This window comes from Neopsephotus bourkii, unplaced genomic scaffold (genome assembly GCF_033783945.1).
Source record: "Neopsephotus bourkii isolate Nb327-2 ecotype Australia unplaced genomic scaffold, CSIRO-AGI_Nbou_v1 NB_399, whole genome shotgun sequence".
NCBI lineage: Eukaryota > Metazoa > Chordata > Aves > Psittaciformes > Psittacidae > Neopsephotus > Neopsephotus bourkii.
Genome location: NW_026900903.1, coordinates 117526 through 135030, shown reverse-complemented (window position 1 = coordinate 135030; position 17505 = coordinate 117526). Strand labels below are relative to the sequence as shown.

Here is a 17505-nt window from a genome sequence, read left to right as displayed (position 1 = left end):
TGTAACTTAAATTGACATCTAATGATTCAGATAAATACACTTGAGGTACTGAATTAAAAAAACCCAACTGATTTCAACTTGGAAACTATCTAGTATTTTGTGGCTTTATCATTTTGAGTTTTTATTCTGTTAATATTTCTGTTACTTCCCCACACTCCTACTTGCAGTATGGAGGTGTTTGGGGTTTTTTTTCATAGCTAAAGATTTTTTTATGCCAGTGTTTTGGAGTTTTAATATCATCTTGTGGGCAACTGATTTTGCAATTAAAATGTGTAGTACACATGTGGGGCAAAGGAAGAGCTGTATTCGTTAATGATGCTTTATGGTAAACTGACAGTGTACACCGAAAAATACAGAGATTGTTCCTGTTGCAGAAATGAATACGACTCATTGCCACTTGTCAGATTGAATTTAAAGTATCTGTTGAGAATAAACCTTCCCACCCCCTTCTGTTGGTGAGAATACTAGTAATGGCAGTGTTTGTAATTTAAAATAGAGTTTGAAGGCCAACTTCCACTGTTTGTCACAGGGTGGTTAATATGGCGGTAAAGGGGAGATGAATGTGGCTACTTGTGCGAGTCTATTACTCAGGAGGCCTGTAAATTTGATTGGCTGTTGCAGTTCTAGCAGAATCATTCGATTTCAGAGCAATAGAAAGATAAGATACCCAATTACCCAAATGATTTGCAGAGTTAGCCAACGTTGTCATGGAGATGTGAGTTGGAACAAATTAAATTTTAAGCAATAAAATAATCTTAAAGCACGTCTGGGAACAAGAAAATTTGTCAGTGGCACTTACCTGAATTGAATCTTAGCTTGACACGTAGTTGTTTGACATTGATATACTGTGGGGGGGCTAAGCTTTTAAATGCCATGTTGCCTTTATTTTTTTTTCTTAGCATTTCAGCCATTGCCAAAACAGACTGTAGCATATTCATTTTAAGTGAAAGGGCACTAATAATATATGCGTATCTCTGTGCTCAACATGGATTGAACTCATGAACAGCAAAGTTCACAGAATGCTAGCCTTAATCATTTGAGGCTCTTGAATATTTAAGTTTTGAGATTTAATTATACCTCCAACATCCCCTCACCCCCCCACTTCTTAGTAACAAATTTTTGGAAAGGCTTGAGTCCTTCTGTAGCAAACTTCTAACAAAGCATGCAGAGTGCTAAGCACAGTGAAATGTTTCTTTTTTTTTGTAATTGCTTTGTGAATATGTGTGCTTTTTGTTGCTTTTGAAGATCTCAATGATAAAAAGAATAAAGGCTACATTGTTCGAATGTACTGCTTGTTTCTGTGATTCTGCTAAATAGGTACTAAACTTTAATTCAAGACTAAAATATACGCATGCAGTTTCTTACCCTAGGTGTTTTGAAATATAATACTTAACTGATAACCTGTCTTGCAACTGGGATTAAAAAAATGGTCAAGCATGACCTATAAAGATGGCTTTTATCCACGTCTGCTAGACAGATGGAAATGAAAATTAGTCTAAGGTCAAACCATTTGCTGCATTCTTACAGCCTTCGATTTTCTTCTCATCCCCACCACAGATAGCCTCAAATGATTCAGTAATGACCAAAAGTGCAACACAGACCTTTACTCCCTAGTGGGTTACTGTGTTACATGCTGTAAACGACAGGGAGTCCATTTTGTTCTTCCAGGAGTTTCATGTTGTCTTTGTTTATGTTGCAAGGGGAGGCAGAATACGGAAGAATTGACGTTCTAGAGTTTTTATGAATGTGAACTTACAGTATATTCTTTTCTGTTAATTAAAGGCTGATTCTCTGAATTGTTTGCTTTAAAAGAGTGGATCAGGGCATGCTTTTTTGGTATCATCAGAACTTTTGGTTTTCTTGCTTTACTTTTAATTATATTAAAACGTGTTCTTCCCAGTCTAATGGCAAATGTGCTTGTCAAAATTGGGTTGAAATAATTAAATAAAAACGTAATAAATGAGAATACATAAGTCTGTCCTTAAGAGGTTGTGATAGAGTGCTTTCAGATACTGATCTCTATGATATAGGAAGTGCAGTTTTCAAGAAAGAATAATAAGCTTTAGACATAAAATGGACATTTTTAGCAGAGCATTGTTTTGTAAGGGAAGGTAGGAAGGTCTGGACAGCTCTCGGGAGTCTCTTCACTAATAGTATAGCGGTTATCACAACACATTGTTAAAAATGATGTGTTGTAAGATGGAGTTTTTGCTTTAGATGACCATGGATGCTGTACTTAAAAGTCACTACTGGGACATGTGTGGTAGGTACTGATGGAGCAAACCCCAAATTCTTATTGTTGGAACCCCCTGAAGCTGGAAGGTGATTAATTAATTCTTCACTCAGAAGTGAGACTGGTGGCTCCCATAGACTAGGGCTTCCACCGCTAGTGATAAAATACACATGGGTGTTAGGTGTGATGAGAAATAGAGTTTGATTACTTGTATTATACTTACTTCTTTTCATTTCAGTGTACAAATTGGTAGTTAAAAAAATCATGTTAATTTTAAATATGGTATGTTCAATGGTGCTTTGGAAAGTACAGGTTGTCAAAATGTGAAATAATCTGGAATAGACTACCGTAGAGGAAGACATGTTAATGCTTTTTTTTTTTCAAAAAGGCAGAAGGAAATAAAAGTAAAATTGTGTATCTAAGCTCTGTGTTATGTGTTGAGTAAAATTACTTATTTGAATATGTATTTAGTAGTCTGGGTGCTTTGTTCTCTGTCATCATGTTAAGAATTCACTTTAGCAAGGGACAAAAGTACAGACACTTGAGTTTGGCAATGGTTAGTTCAAAACAGTTAAGTCTTTCATTAGATAGAAGTGAGGCAAAAAAATAAGAGTGAAGAAAAATCCATTGGCTCATCTTAAGTTTATAATTTGCAGCTGAATTCTGTCATGTTAATTTTTAATAATATTCCAGAAAGTATGGTAGTACTTCAGTTAGGGGTCTAGTAAGCTTGCCATTTGCAAATAAATCAAAAGACAATCATTACAACAGCAAGAATCAGTGAATGATGTAGTTTTGTCATGCTTTGATGTGCGCCACTCTCAGGTCCTCTGTTAAAAATGAATGCATTCAAGAGGCTCTGCATTAAGAACACAAACAGTTAAGGGTACTTCAGATGCTTTGCTGAGAGCTGTCATAGAGCTAGGAGGGGTTTCATGAGAGATGCAGGCTTCCACATTCTGCTTTACCAAGGAGCCAAAGAAAACGGGCATTTAGTCGTGTTTGTCTATGCTCAAGTGGCTTTCTGCAGAGTTTTCTTTGTTTACTCATTCTTCTGACTTGCCCTATGTATCTCAAGATCAGCATTGAGATAATAGCTATGCTACTTTGGGAGGCCTCTAGTAGTAATTGGTAAGTACCTTTCTTAAGACTTTCAAATGCATGAGACCCAAATCCATAATATGTAGCTTATTCTAATGCTACCAATTACTGATGTCTACTCTTGATTAACAAAGCTCTTCTGTATTCCTTCAGAAGAGGTTTTTGCTTTCAAGAATGAGCGTGAGTGTGTGTGTGTATGTATATACACACACGTGCATATAAACTTGAAGATAATTTCACCTTGAAAGTTGAACATATATTTCTTTTTGAATAGCTAGATTTATATTTAAAGTAATGAAAGTTCTCTATTCCAAAAACTACCTCTTGAACTCTTAATAGGCAAGATTAGGTGAATTGTGCATTAAACTTTGATTTTCATAACTCACTAGAGAATGAAAATATTTTTTAAAATGCTTGTGAATAATTTCTACTAAACATTTGAAGCCAGGAAACAGGATATGTATGAAATCTCATAGTGGATAAATAATTTTAAGTACTTTATTTAATTGTGTGAGGGAAATACCTCTGGTAGGCAAACTGCTTTTTAAATGCAAGCAGACTTTTGTTATGTAGTATGTAGTCTTTTCAGTTCCTTTTCAGTGTAAATGTCTCTTAACTGGCACTTGGAACAGCAGCAAGGAATTTTGAAATAAACTTATTTGTGGCATGTACATTTATATTTATTGTGGATGGATATTAAAGGTGTTATTAGTATATGATTATCAGTGATGCCCTCTTTTGGTAAAGAAAAACTCTGAAAGATACTTTTTTTTTTCATACCTGTGCTCAGTACTATCAGTTTACTCATTATTCTGGCTTGCCCTATCTGTCTCAAGATCAGCAGTTAAACAATAGGTGTGTTACTTTGGGAGGCCTGTAGTAGTAACTGATAAGTACCTTTTTTAAGACTTTCAAATATATGAGCCCTAAATCTGGGATATATAGGTTACTCTAATGCTGTATATATACACAGTAATTTAAAAATAAGATTGATTGGGAAAGGGGGAAAGTTGTTTGTTTTCTTTATTTTTAAGAAAATCATAAAAACCAAACCAAGACCACCCCCCCCCCAAAAAAAAAAAAAAAACAACAAAAAAGAACAACACTAAAACAAAACCAACCCCACAACTAAACAAACAACCCCACAAACAAGTAAAATTCCCAACAAACTAACTGTTTTGTGTTTTGGGACTGGTAATTATCGCGCAATGTTGCGTTTTCTTGAGTGTGTGCCATCCTTTATGCAGTGTTGTCACTGTGAAGCTTAGATATTTGGGATCTGCCCAGGAAAATCCAGTAATTTGACAACTTGTGTATTTTACAGACTCTATTGAAACATTTTTTTATTTCCTTACAGCTACAATAAGGATACTTATCTCAGTATTACAGAATAGGGAGACCTTTGTGTAGGCCATACAGGCCAAAGAACTTTTCAGCAGAAGCCAATTTGTGTTTTGTACTTTAATCTTCTTTCCCCTCTTTATCACCTGCTATGATTCAGCCTGGCTTCTGTCTTGAAAACAAAGGTAGTCCCATTGGTCTAGGGCAATTAACTTCTTGGACCTCAAACATTTTAGCTAAACATCAGCCAGATAGATTGCTATGTAACAGACTTCCTTTCCATAGCTAACATACCTTGCTTTCTGGGGAGACATACTAAGCATGTGAAAAAATGCCCTTCAGCAAATAGGTTCTCACAATTGGGGTGGAGGAGTTCAGGAGTGGAACTATGTGTATGTGTGTGTGTGTGTAGTGGTTTTGTAGGGTTTTCTTGGTGTGGTTTTTTTTGTTGGTTTTTTTTTTCCCCCTCCACTTGTTAACAGACGCTGAAAGTACCAACAGAATTGGTGATAGTTAAGTCTGGTAACTGATAATAGTTAAGCTAGTAACTTCCTTTAATTGCCTTTGCTGGTAGGTATGTAGTACCAGTAATAAGGGCTATGCCCAGGATGATGGATATTTTGTGGTTGTGTTCCAAACAAAACAGGAACCAGGCCACTGTGGTACTTTGTGAAATAGGGCTGTTTCTGTTGAGAACAGGAATCTGTTCCCTGTGTCGCGGAGGAACAAGGTTTGTTGTAAGGCAACTGTCACTTCATTGCCCTTACTTAAGCAGAACCATTTTGTCCTGGGGTGAATATGTCCCAGAACTACTTTGGAGACTCTTGTCTCTGCAAAACTTTGAGTGGATGTGTCAAATGCCAGTGTCAAATGCCAGATTTTGGTTAGGTGGAGTACTTCGAGTTATGTCAGAGCATAGTGTTTTACACATTTCAGGACTGTACAGCATTTTCCCCTGTGTCTGTCAGAGGTGGGGAAAGAGGTGTTAAAGCTTGCCAGTTGTATTTACATCCCAATCACCTGTTTGCTGAAACATACTGTGGAGGGTGTATCCTGATTACTGCTTGACTGATGTGTAAGGATCAGCACATCACAGTGGCTTCCTGAAAAATTCAGGATGATGGGAATGCTCAGGAAAGGGTTTGTCTGACAAGTTAGCAATGCTTTCATCTGACTTTGGAAAAAGTTTGTGTTTGCTCAGGTTTATGCATGTCATTTCATGGAAGGCCTAACAAGTCTCAGCAGGGATCTCTTCTTATGCCTTGAAACAGATACCCCAGGAAATACCTATATGGGTTAATGATAGACTGACAAGAGCTCTTCAAAGTGTTTTGTACACAGACTGTGTTCACATATAGATGCTAATTTTGATTTAGTGTAACTGTGCTACAGAGGCTGCAGATGTTTTTAAGAAAAACTGTAGGAGTTGTGCAAGTACCTTAAGGGTTAGTTATAGGGGTTGTTTTGAATAGTAGGCAGATGTATAGGCCTGAAAAATCTGTAAGCACAGGTAAGACTGAATAATGAGAGAAAAAGATCCCCATTCCCCTCCAGAAATCTTGTGTTGAAGTGTACAGGCCAAAAGGGGGAGATAAGGCTGTCAAAAAGTGAGACTCAAACACTTTGACTTGCTGTCTTCTCTGCTTGTTTCAGTGGAGGGTTGTTCCGTTCTCTGATGGCTCCTAGCCTTATAGTTTTCCTGTTACTCATGGTTTCACTAATTTGCTATTATTGACTATAACGTTTTCTGATCCGATTCTTTCTTGTCTGCATTATTTTAATTCTCTCTCAATATGGATGTTTTAGACGTCTGTATCTTTTTTCTTCATTCTGCTTTGCTTCTGTTTTGGTATTTCTTTTGTACTCATGATGGTCTGTTTCTGTCAGCAAAAATAATTTTAGCTTCTAATAGGCAGATAAAATTGATTGTGACAAATATTTTTCATCCATGCCTGTCATCTTCATGTTATGCTACTTGATAATTTGACTAATAACAAATCTACATTTTAAAAGGCTTTATCTTGGACTTACTAGATTTAAAAAATGCTTTATTTTTTAATGACCAATATACAAGGACCAGATTTGTGCTTAAATGTGTATACAGATTAGGTGCTTTAGACATGGCAGATGTCCTACAGTAGCTTACGAAATCTCTCTCCTCACATGGGCTTATATGTTAACTTATATTTGCAGTAGAATGAAGATGTGGATTTTCTGTTACTTTCTTCACTGTGTGAACTTAATATAATCTTGTACACTAGTTACTATTTGTCAAAAAACCTAAACCACAGTTTTAATCAAAATACTTTTCCTCTATAGACAGAAATCGCCAAGAGATTGAATACAATTTGTGCACAAGTCATCCCATTTTTGTCTCAGGAAGTAAGTAAAACTGTTCAGCTGTTTAAGTGCAATTATGTTGCTTTTCTGTTTGCAAATTAGCTAGTTTTAAGATGTTAATTTTATCACAATATACAAGTGTAAGGAACATCTGTTATAGCTGAAGTGTGCAAACCCCCTGCTAATTTGGTCTAACAAATCTGAGTTCGAACTAGTGACAATGGCTCAGCCTCGTCCATTGCCTGGGGAGAGTGGGAGTCTGTAAAATATTACCAGTGCGACAAGATGCTTTAGTTTCTAATCATGGTGATTAGTTATTTGATATTCAGTTGTCAAATGTGAAGCTAGTGAAATAAGCATGCTTATCTTATTGACATAATTTGTATCAAATTTCAGTTGTAAAGGTGTGTACTTAGCTCAGATGCAAAATATCGTTTAAGGTTGCAAACTGCATCTGGTCTGAATGACTGCAGTTGTAGTGTATTGTGAGCAGCTGCTGTTAAATTTTGAAGCCTATTATCTTGGTTATGGCTTTTCAAATTCTAGAGTTTAGGAAGAATATTTGTAATTCTTGTTTAGTTCAGCACTTTTTTTCCCTGTTTGAAATTTCAGTAGGTTTTGCTGTATGGCCACAGAATATTTAAGTGTTAAAACTGACACTAGTGTGAAGTTGACATTATTGTCCTGTCAACTCAGTTAGAAAGTGATCATTCATTTGCCAGAAAATTAATATTGAAGTGGCATGGGGAAAGAGGTGAGCTGGTTGCCTTCAGGGCTGTTGTTTAATTTCGAACAGGTGAGAAATGGGGCACTGTTGCATTTTACCTGTGCAAGATGTCTTGCAGTAGATGGCTTGAGTTTCTGGAGTTACTCAAGTGTTTCTTACTTTGGTTTGATTTGATGTGGACAATACCTTAACACAAATTCCTCCCCATGCCCCTTCTTTTTTTTAATAGCATCAGCAACAAGTGGCCCAAGCTGTAGAACGTGCCAAACAAGTGACCATGGCTGAGCTGAATGCCATCATCGGGGTACGTGGCCTTCCAGGTCTACCTCCTACAGTGTGTATAACTTGCTTTCATATCTTATTGCTTTGCTATTTTTAAAATAAGCTTGATATTTTGATATCTCAGTGTTGGTGACGTGTTTGCCTTGCTACACATAGATTTTAGCAGGAATAAAGTTAACAGCTTACTTTGTTGCTCTGTACAGCAGTGCTGAGCATAACAAAACATTTTCTGCAAGAAATATAATGATTAGGAGAATTGCTTGTTTATTTGTAGGTATTGTGTGTCAGTTGATCTAGTTGCCTTTGCCTCATACTTTTTGTGACACTTGAGTTCTTGGAGCCTGTACAACTATTCATTCTTTCTTTCCCTTTCTTGTGAATCTTTAATGAATTTTAAATTAGCAAGCTACTGAAAAGAAACTTCACTTGCTTTTGAACTAGTATTAATTGTCTTGACACAGTGTTCTAACAGCCTTTCACCATGTATGTGCTTCTAAATATGCTACTACTTGCCTGTGACTGATTGTCAATCACAAGTCATTTGGTTTGTATTAAGGAACTTCAAACCATACATTCCTTCCACTGTATGAGTTCATTTCCCCTACCACTAAGTCTAGAATATTTCTCATGTTTTCTGCCCTTCCAGACTAAGTGAAAGAAGTAGTCGAAACAAGAACCCGTGCTTTCTGATTTTATTCATATGTTAGCGCCTTGAGCGGATTCAGATTACTCATTTATCAGTTTATTTTAATTGCTTGTGAGAAGATGCCCTGCTGGTCTTTGTAGTTCCCTCAGACACTTTGTAATGGTAATTAGACATGCTGCTGTATGGATTAACAGTGCCATAGTCCAATGACGTCTACAGACAATGGAACCAGTTAATCCATCTGTGCTTAAAATTGCATCCCAACTGGAGATGGGGAAAAAAAAAAAAGAGGAGTGAGGGAGGATTAAAGAATGAGCCTCAGCTTGAAAATGCTCCTTTCATCAGTTTCTCAATTGCAGATCTGCAGTTGGTTTGCCTGTGGTAAGCTATTGGCAGTCAATTAGGTGAAATAAACTGGGAGGGTGAACTTCATTTCCTTTAATACCTTCTCCTTCCTGAAATGGGGAGCTTCAGTGGATTTTCATCTTAAATTTTATTCAAGCTGCTTTATTACACTTGACAGATTAGTTTTGCATAAACATAACCCCCGCCCTTTAAATATGTGCTGGTTTTCCCCTTCGTATCAAATTTTGACTATTACTCAGTTGATTTGCTAATCGCATCTTAGAAACCCACACAATTACATCTGTATTTATCACAATCTCCTCTATGCTTTGTTTGTTTAATGAATTACTGTATAAGCACCTGATTTGATCTTTGAAATACAACACATGTAGATTTGTGGTATTTGATTAGCAAAGATTAGAGAAATGTACTTTCTTGCCTTTTTTTTTAATTAATTCTTCAGGATGAAAAATTGAAAGAAAAACCTTTTTATTGAACTAGTTTTAAAGAATATTTTATGTAGTAAATACATATTAAAATACATCTAAAACATCAATGTGGGACCTAGTGCAAGTTAGCCAAACCAAATTTTATCATCTCAGGCATGTCACGTACCCCTTTTTATAGTCTGCATGATACAGTCTTCTAAAAGCTATAGGATCTACAAGTACCACATGCAATTAAGACCCTTTTTTCTTTTTTTTTTTTTTTTTTTGAGGGGGTGTAGAGGAGGGGAAGTGGGCAGGTCTTTGGGAGCCAGCTTCTATGCCTCCACCTTTTCTGTTTTTCAGATGCCTCAGATTCAGTAGAAGAGATACTTTCCTACTTTTCTGTGTCTTCTGAAATACTTCTGAATAATGCTGTACAAATCCCAAACTACAAGTTAGGAATTTAGTACCTTGTGCACAGAATTTGCCTGTGAATATGCATGCATGCTAAAAAAAGATGCATGCTAAAATTAGATGTATGGCCCAGTGATCTTTTGCAGTCTTACGTGATCAGTAATTATCTTGTACTGCACAGTAAGTTTCATGCTCTGACATATGCTTGATTTTTTTGAAAGGGACGGTGTTCATCCTAGAAAACTTGAATAGCATAAAATTGGGTTGACAGTTCAGTGGACCTTTGCTCCCTTGCACTGAGCACACAGTGTGTCAAGCCCTCTTTCAGAAGGGAGGATGCATCAGAAGCCTGTCTGTTCCTACAGGCGGCAGCTGCACTGAGAGTGAGCACACCCCAGTTTGGTAGCAGCTGTCAGTATTGTTCAGGGATCCGGCTAAGCATAAAGAACAATGGAAGGGCCATGCTGGTAAAGTGCAAAGTCTTTCAGATAAGAGAATAGTAATTTAACAGTTTAGACATCTATTGTGGCAGTGAAAGATCAAGAAACTTCTTTTCAGAATGCAGATAGGCTGGGCCAACAGTAGGAGATGCAATCAGGCAGCTTCTGAGATCATACTACTGAGAATACTTATGTACAATAAGTTTTGAGATGGGAAGAAAGTTTAATTTTCATAGCTGATACTCACTTTTGTATTTTCTCTTGACTGGATAAAATCTGCATTTTTGTTAGGGTTTGACTTTTATTCCCTCCTTGCTTTCTCTTTATGGGCCATTGGGTTCAAAAGATTCGCAGTTGGCTTGCCTGAGTTACAGCAATTCCTGTTGCTGCTGGAAGGGAACAAAGCCTTTAATTAGTGGGAAAAACTTTCTGAAATACAAGATGATTTTTTTACTATATTTATTTCATACTTTAAGTATTAAGATAATATATATAAATACATAACAATGTGTTTATTAAATTTTATTATTTATAGTTGAAAAGGTGGAAGCCTGTTAGATGGCAGCCTGTGAAGACAGGAACTCTGTAGTCTCGTGGGACTGAGATTTTTTTCAGAGAGTTTACCTACAAAGTCAAAAGCAAGTTTGGAATTGGTGTATATTAAGGGTGTACAAAAGAGAATTAATTGACACATTAAAAAAGAAAAAGTAATACAGTTGGACTCAATGAGCTTATGAGCAGTGCTAATCCTCTGTGTTGTTTAAAACTTCTTACTTCAGGAAAGAACTGTGGATGGTACTTGGTTATTAGCAGTCATAGCCTTATATTTTTGCTGCATGTTTTTGGAGGCTTTAACTTCCAACCATGGGCTTAGCAGTGTGGCTAAACAACCTCCTGGCTTTTTATTTTTATTTTATGGCACCGCTTTTATACTGAAGTTCAATGAGTAGCAATTTTTCTAGAGAAAGAATAAACAAACCAGAAAACTTCCAAGAGATGAGTGCACTTCTTAAATCCCTGATACTGCTGCAGCTGCAGGCAGTATCCATATGTGGGTTTAAGGGAGAATCCAAATTATGATATAAAAAAAATGATTATGATTTAACTTAAAGTTGTTTTTTGGGGTTGTTTTTTTGTTTGTTTGTTTTGGGTTTTTTGTGTGTTTTTATGGTTTTAGTTTGTTTATTTGGGGTGTTTTTTGAGATTATTTGGCTGGAAAATCAAAGGTGTTCAAAGTTTGTGGTAGGAAGTATAAGGGACAGCTAAATTGGTCTATCTAGATGTAAACAATGCAAAATTTGTTAGATGTGCTTTCAAATTTATAAACTAGGTAGGTTTATGAGTAGAATATGCAAGTATTTGAACGGGGAATACAAGCAGCAAACTGGATATTTTGTAGTATTGCATTTTAGATGCATGATTTTGGTGTACCACTGGGTAGCTGGCTATCTTATTTTGCCTTTTGAGGTGTGTTGCTGATGGTTCTGTGAAATATGTATCTTTTGGATTGACAGCACTCTTGAGACAGTTAGCGTTGTAGGCCTTGGAGAGGCCTCTCCACTGTTGCATGAGGTGATTGGTTAAAGGATTAGCAAGATGTGGGATTATTTTTTTCTCTCTTGGCTGTGCTTGCCAGCTATCTCTGGGATTGTAGTGTGTGAAGTTTAAGAGGATGAGGTAACCTCTTGAGGGTTTGCTCTTATGAGTGCAGTTAATCCTTAGAAAGCCTATAAATAACTAGGCTGTATGTTTCATTATAAAATAGAAATACAGACTACAGCAGAAATGAATGCAAAACTTAGTGCAAGGGAAGAGCTAAGCAGCTGTAACATTACTTTAGATCTCCTCAGCCATGATCTGCATTATGTGCTGAGAGAGGGGAAATTGCCTAGTTCTTTTAAATTAAATAAAATGAGATGTAGTGAGCACAAAACTATCCTCCCTTTTAACGTTAACTAGCTAACCCCAGGTCTGAATTACTTAGCTCTGACAATAGGAACTCTGTGTGGCAATATCCTGGATTATTCTTCATGTTTCGCCTTTTTTAAAATACACAGAAACCTTAATTACATACTAGGGTTCTTCACAGTAGATGATTTGGAATAAAAAAGCTTCAGAGCTGTAAACTAAGTTTAAAATAGATAGCAAAGGAAGAAGGTATTTGTTAGCATGACAGTTCGTATTGTCAGAATGCTAGTTCCTGAACAATGGTCAGATTTTTGTTGTTTGTGTCACTAAGTTTTGAGGAAAAACAAGAAAGTCTTATTGATGTTTTTGGTAGTTTGTCCTATTCAAAACAGGAAACCTGAAAAGAAGGCGTGTAAAATGTGGATGAATAGATAGTATTAAGCAGAATTGTTTTCCACTTGACATCCTCCCATCCCTTTTGTGCACACTGTATACCGGTGGGGAAACAGAGAACCTTGGAGAAACAATATAGGGAGCAGTGTCTAAATGACACATTTCCTGGAAACCAAAATATTCTCATGAATGACTCTTCAGTCATTCTGGAGAGGGGAAAATTGCATCCAAAAGTCAAATGTAATTGAGTAGCAGCCCAGACCTCTCCTATCTTGCAAAGTTTCATATGTGGTTGCATTGAAAAAGCTGCATCTTGGATGTTGTTGAAAAACAAAAAATTGTTAGATCTAGATGGAGAACCACCTAATATGTCTAAGGTGCAAGTCAAAGGTGAGACCAAATACATGGTTACAAATTTGTGAAGCTAAACAGCTTTCAAGAAAGGTGTGAAAGGGAGATGGTTTGCGAAGAACGTGGTTACATGGAGCTCAAACCTGAAGATACGCAGATGCAGCTGAGAATGCAGAGGGAAGGTAGATTCTGATGACTATGTGAGGTACCAACAGTGAGTTGGTACTACTTGTTGGATTATTGTCCACTGAGCAGATGGTGGGGATAGGGAGTGTACATGTTGAAGGGTGCAGAGCTTGTAAATTGGTCTGCTTTGCAGCAGGAGAGAGGTGCAGGGGATGCTGCTAAGGTTAGAAAAACTTGTATATGTGTAAACAGAAGACCAGAGAAGTCCATGGGAAATGTGGTTTCAGGAAGGGCTAGTTAGGTAGAGAAGATTGATATGCTAGCAGGGATAATTCCTTATTTTTGTGAACTTCGGTCCAGATGGTTCTGTTAAACAGGCAGGTTTGGAAGGAATAATTTCAGTGGAATGGAAAGGACTAAACGAGTCAAAGTGCTTCAATATTACAGTTCAAGGCAAGAATTTACAGGAAGTGTTCAGTGAGCTGTAGTAAAGAAAACATGGAAGGGCTGTCAGAAAGACAAAATGGGGGTCAGGAATGGGTTTACGTTTGAAGGTGTTTGAGGCAGAGGGGTGTTGATATATATATGTATATATATGTATTTATATGTGTATATATATATATGTGTATGTGTATATAAATATATATATGAAGTCACTGGCACAGAAGGGTAGGTTATTTAATCCCAGAGGAAAGGATTACTTCCTCTAAAGAGTGATTAAAAGTAGCTCTCTTGATTAAAGCATATGCAGGCAGAAAAGCTTTCCATATTTGAAGATAGTTCTTGTATTATCCACATTTCCCTTAAGTTATCAAGGAAGTAAAAATAGGCAATCTGAAAAGGTAAGCGTACCTTTTCTCTTACAAATACCTCCTTTGCATTCATACTTGAAGCTAGACAAGTGGGGGAATTGGAGTAAGTAAAGAGTCAGTAGGCTCAGATAAAAACAGGATGTGACCTTCAGTGCTTCTCTTGAAAGAAGTTTGAGATAGGTAGATTTGGCGAAGGAAGAAAGTTTGATGGGAAGAATGAATTGGTTGGCTCGGACAAAAGAGGAACTCAGCTGGGATTACACATAAGGTGAAATCAAATGCAGGGAAGTTATTTGAGTAAGAATGAAGCAAAGCATTCATAGTCATGGAGTTGTCCTGCAACATGAGTGGGAAGAGAGAAAGGTGTTGGTTGTTCACATGTTGAATGATGTACGACTAAGTTGGGCGGCTGTGTAGTAGGAGAAGGGCAAAGAATGAAGCATGTTGATCAGAAAGGAGCTAAGGTCTTGTTTTGAGAATCAAACACTGATACACTGAGGTGAGCTGTCAATGTGTGGATGGGAGTGGTGTGTACTGCACAGGCGAAATATACCTGTAAGTGGGTGACTGTAATAAAGATGGAGTAGGAGAGTGCAGAGTGATTGTAGTAGAGGGTGTGGAGGAAGATACAGGGGACACAAGTAACATAAATATTAAACATTAGAAATGTGAAAGAGAACAGTTTTTCATGGGGAAGAACAAGGCAGATTGTTCAGAGAGGGGGCTGTGTTGGAAGTGTGAAAGAGAAGGGAAAGAAGCTTGTTTTCCGTTATTCAGCCACAAAGTGAGGCTGGCATAGCCATTTGTGGTAACTTTAGCAAATATTACAGGCAGTGCAAAGACAGTTTGTACAGAAGTTTGCTGTAACTTTTCAATAAAGAGTTTATGGTAACTGCATTAATTTTAATTAGAATATTTGCTGAGGTACCAAGGCTGCTGTCTTGTATAACCACTGAATATCTGAGAATGCGCAGTACTGTTTTTAAATGTACTGGCTGTCACTCTTTAAATTGAATACTTACAAGCAGTAGTACTGAGGTAGTAAACCCAAGGATTAGCAGAAGTGGATTGCTCAAATGCATGTTCAGAAGTGGTAATCATTTAGTAAGTAGAAGTTGTTACAGGATGTATATGAAATTTCTGGTATTTGGTCTGTGGCTTGGAACGGTAGCTAAAAATCAGTGTAATGGTTTTCTCATTACTGGCAAACTTTTAATTCTTTGATATTGTGAAATATTTTTGTAGCTATTAGTAGCTGTGACAAAAGTGTGATGAGCACAATTTAAATTCCTGGATTTTAATTTTCCAAAAAGCCTTTCTGTGTTAGCATTATTATCTTTATGTTCGGCAAGATCTAAATTTCTGGAGACTGTAAGAGCCTGGAAATAAAATAAATACTTTTCAAGATAATCATAGGTCAGTAATAAACCCCCTAAAGTAATATTTAAGTAATTTCCAAATTCGTACTTGCTTGAACCAGTTGGTTTTGGCTGCAGGAGCCAAAGCAGGAGCATGCTTTTGAGGTGTTGTTGGATGCTAGTGGCATGCTAACAGTAGTTTAAAAAAGGCAGATACTTAGATTTGAGGTTAGAAGGTGAGTTTTTATGGTTGCCTCGGAAAAAAAACATGCTTTGGCATTTTCTGCAGACCAGAAGCAACATGTGCTGACAGCTTTATTCTAGAGGCTTATGGCTTGCATCTGAGTCTTCAAAGAAAGCAATATTTACTTGTCTGAAATTAAGGAAAAGCTTTGTTCTTGGACTGACTTAAAGTGACAGTGGTCAAATGAATGTAACTGTTTTCAGAAAACCAGCCTTTGTCTTGTCTGGACCAAGAGAAGTTAATCTCCTCTTCTGTGGTTTTTAGAATGTGGTTCTGAATTTGTTACTTTCCTTTAGAGTCTGGGAAGTCCTTTGGTGAAGACATGTTTTCCTGTGCAAGGATCATTTTTTTCCATTTGTACTCAGACTCTACCCCTCCACTCCCTTCTGCCCTGTGGCATCTGTCCTTCATAAAGGTTCCTCCATTGTTGCCATCTTTTCCCTCCAGCGCAACTTCAGCTTTGCTGTTTGTCCCTTACTTCTTCAGAATTTAGCTGGGGGGAGGGAATCCACATCCCAAAAAAACCCCCCAAGAAACCCACCTCCAGCCCCACCCCATCCCCCCCCCAAAAAAACAGTGAAAACTACCCCAAAACAAAACTAACATTACTTAAGGGGAAAAAAAAGAGGAAACCCAAACATCATTAATACAAGGGCCTTTAGAACTTCTGACTTGTTTTTATTTTCTTTTTCTATTAGAAACTGTTTGAGACAGGAACTGTTCTTTAGCCAGCTCTGCAATATACTTTTTAGAAGAATGGCTGTCAATGAAAAAGCTGTATATACAAACATAGAGAACAACTTAAATATTTTCATCTTAGTGTAAGCAATGTATGTGTATGCGTAATATATACTGAATATTATATATGTGTATCATATATGTAGTGTATAGCAATATATTAATGATGCAATATATTAAAATATAAAAATGTACAGTTGTGTACATATGATACATAAAATGTTATAAGTGTGTATATACTTGTTAAATTACGCTAGCAATACGACTTTAGTTTGTGGACTGTTGTGTTGCCTACACAGCTGCTGATACAAGCAGTAGTCATGCTTCAGTGTGTCTGCACTTGGTACAAGCGCCTAAGATTTAGGTTAACTTACAGTGCCTAAAAGCATGGAGGAGGGAAGAAATTTTTTTTCACTTTGGCAAAAGGTCTTATGTGGATGCAGTTACACCAGTGGAGTGCTAACGCACCTTGGGGAGAAGATGTCACTGAACTGGAAGAATTCCATCTGCTGGCAATATCTGACATCCTTGCTGCAGGGCTCTGCCAGCATGGGATGATCTGCAGTCTCCACAGTGTAGCTAAGCTGCTAGTTCAGATCTACTGTTGTGAAAGTACTAGTCATGCTGGCAGTGCTATAAAATTACTCCCTCTATGTCAATGGGATGTTAAAAATCTTGCCATTTAACAATTATCACTAAACTTTATTAAAGAGTTAATTGCTGATCACTTTAGCGGAAAAAATAGTGGATGTGCTTATTCACTGGGTGCATTGACAATTCATTTGGGTGGGATCACCCACATCTGTCCTTACAGTTTACAAGAGTGATCTTTCTGAAGACTCCTGAAGTGTAATTATCTCTTTATCTTTCTAATTCTGGTGCTTGGGCTTGCCCTCCAAAATGCTAGAAGAAAGGGTGAGAGAAACCTAGCTGTTTAAAGTGAGACGGAAAGGCATAGCGAAGATAAAGAGTCGCTGCTAAGTATAGTGCTATGGAAAAGAGAGTGCTGTCTGAAGTCTGTGTCTGGTGTAAGATGGTGATGTGAGAACTAATCAATGATTAATAGGCTGCTCTTGAAAATTATTTTTGTTTGATATTTCTGTTATATTGGGGAGTACGGCAGACCTGTTTCTCAGTTCGGTAGGTGTAAAGCTAACTACAGTGTTAAAACTTGAAGATGGGATCTTGTGATTCAGCAGAAGTACTGTGTCTACTAGGAGGTAGGCTGGTACTGGCTGTGTAGTTCAAATTAACAACCCAAGCCTTTCTCATGTTAAA

At 37.2% G+C, this 17505-nt stretch overlaps 1 protein-coding gene across 4 annotated transcripts in view; it reads left to right on the top strand.

Moving 5' to 3' along the window:
* TLE1 (TLE family member 1, transcriptional corepressor) overlaps positions 1–17505 on the top strand; it is a 79105-nt gene that overhangs the window by 16053 nt on the left and 45547 nt on the right. For 2 of the 4 annotated variants that reach the window (XM_061349309.1, XM_061349307.1), the window contains exons 5-6: positions 6995–7057; positions 7972–8046. In XM_061349309.1, the coding sequence (XP_061205293.1) occupies positions 6995–7057; positions 7972–8046 (138 nt within the window). Of the gene's footprint in view, positions 1–6994; positions 7058–7971; positions 8077–17505 lie in introns of all 4 variants that reach the window. The other 2 variants (XM_061349308.1, XM_061349306.1) reach the window with 1 other exon arrangement.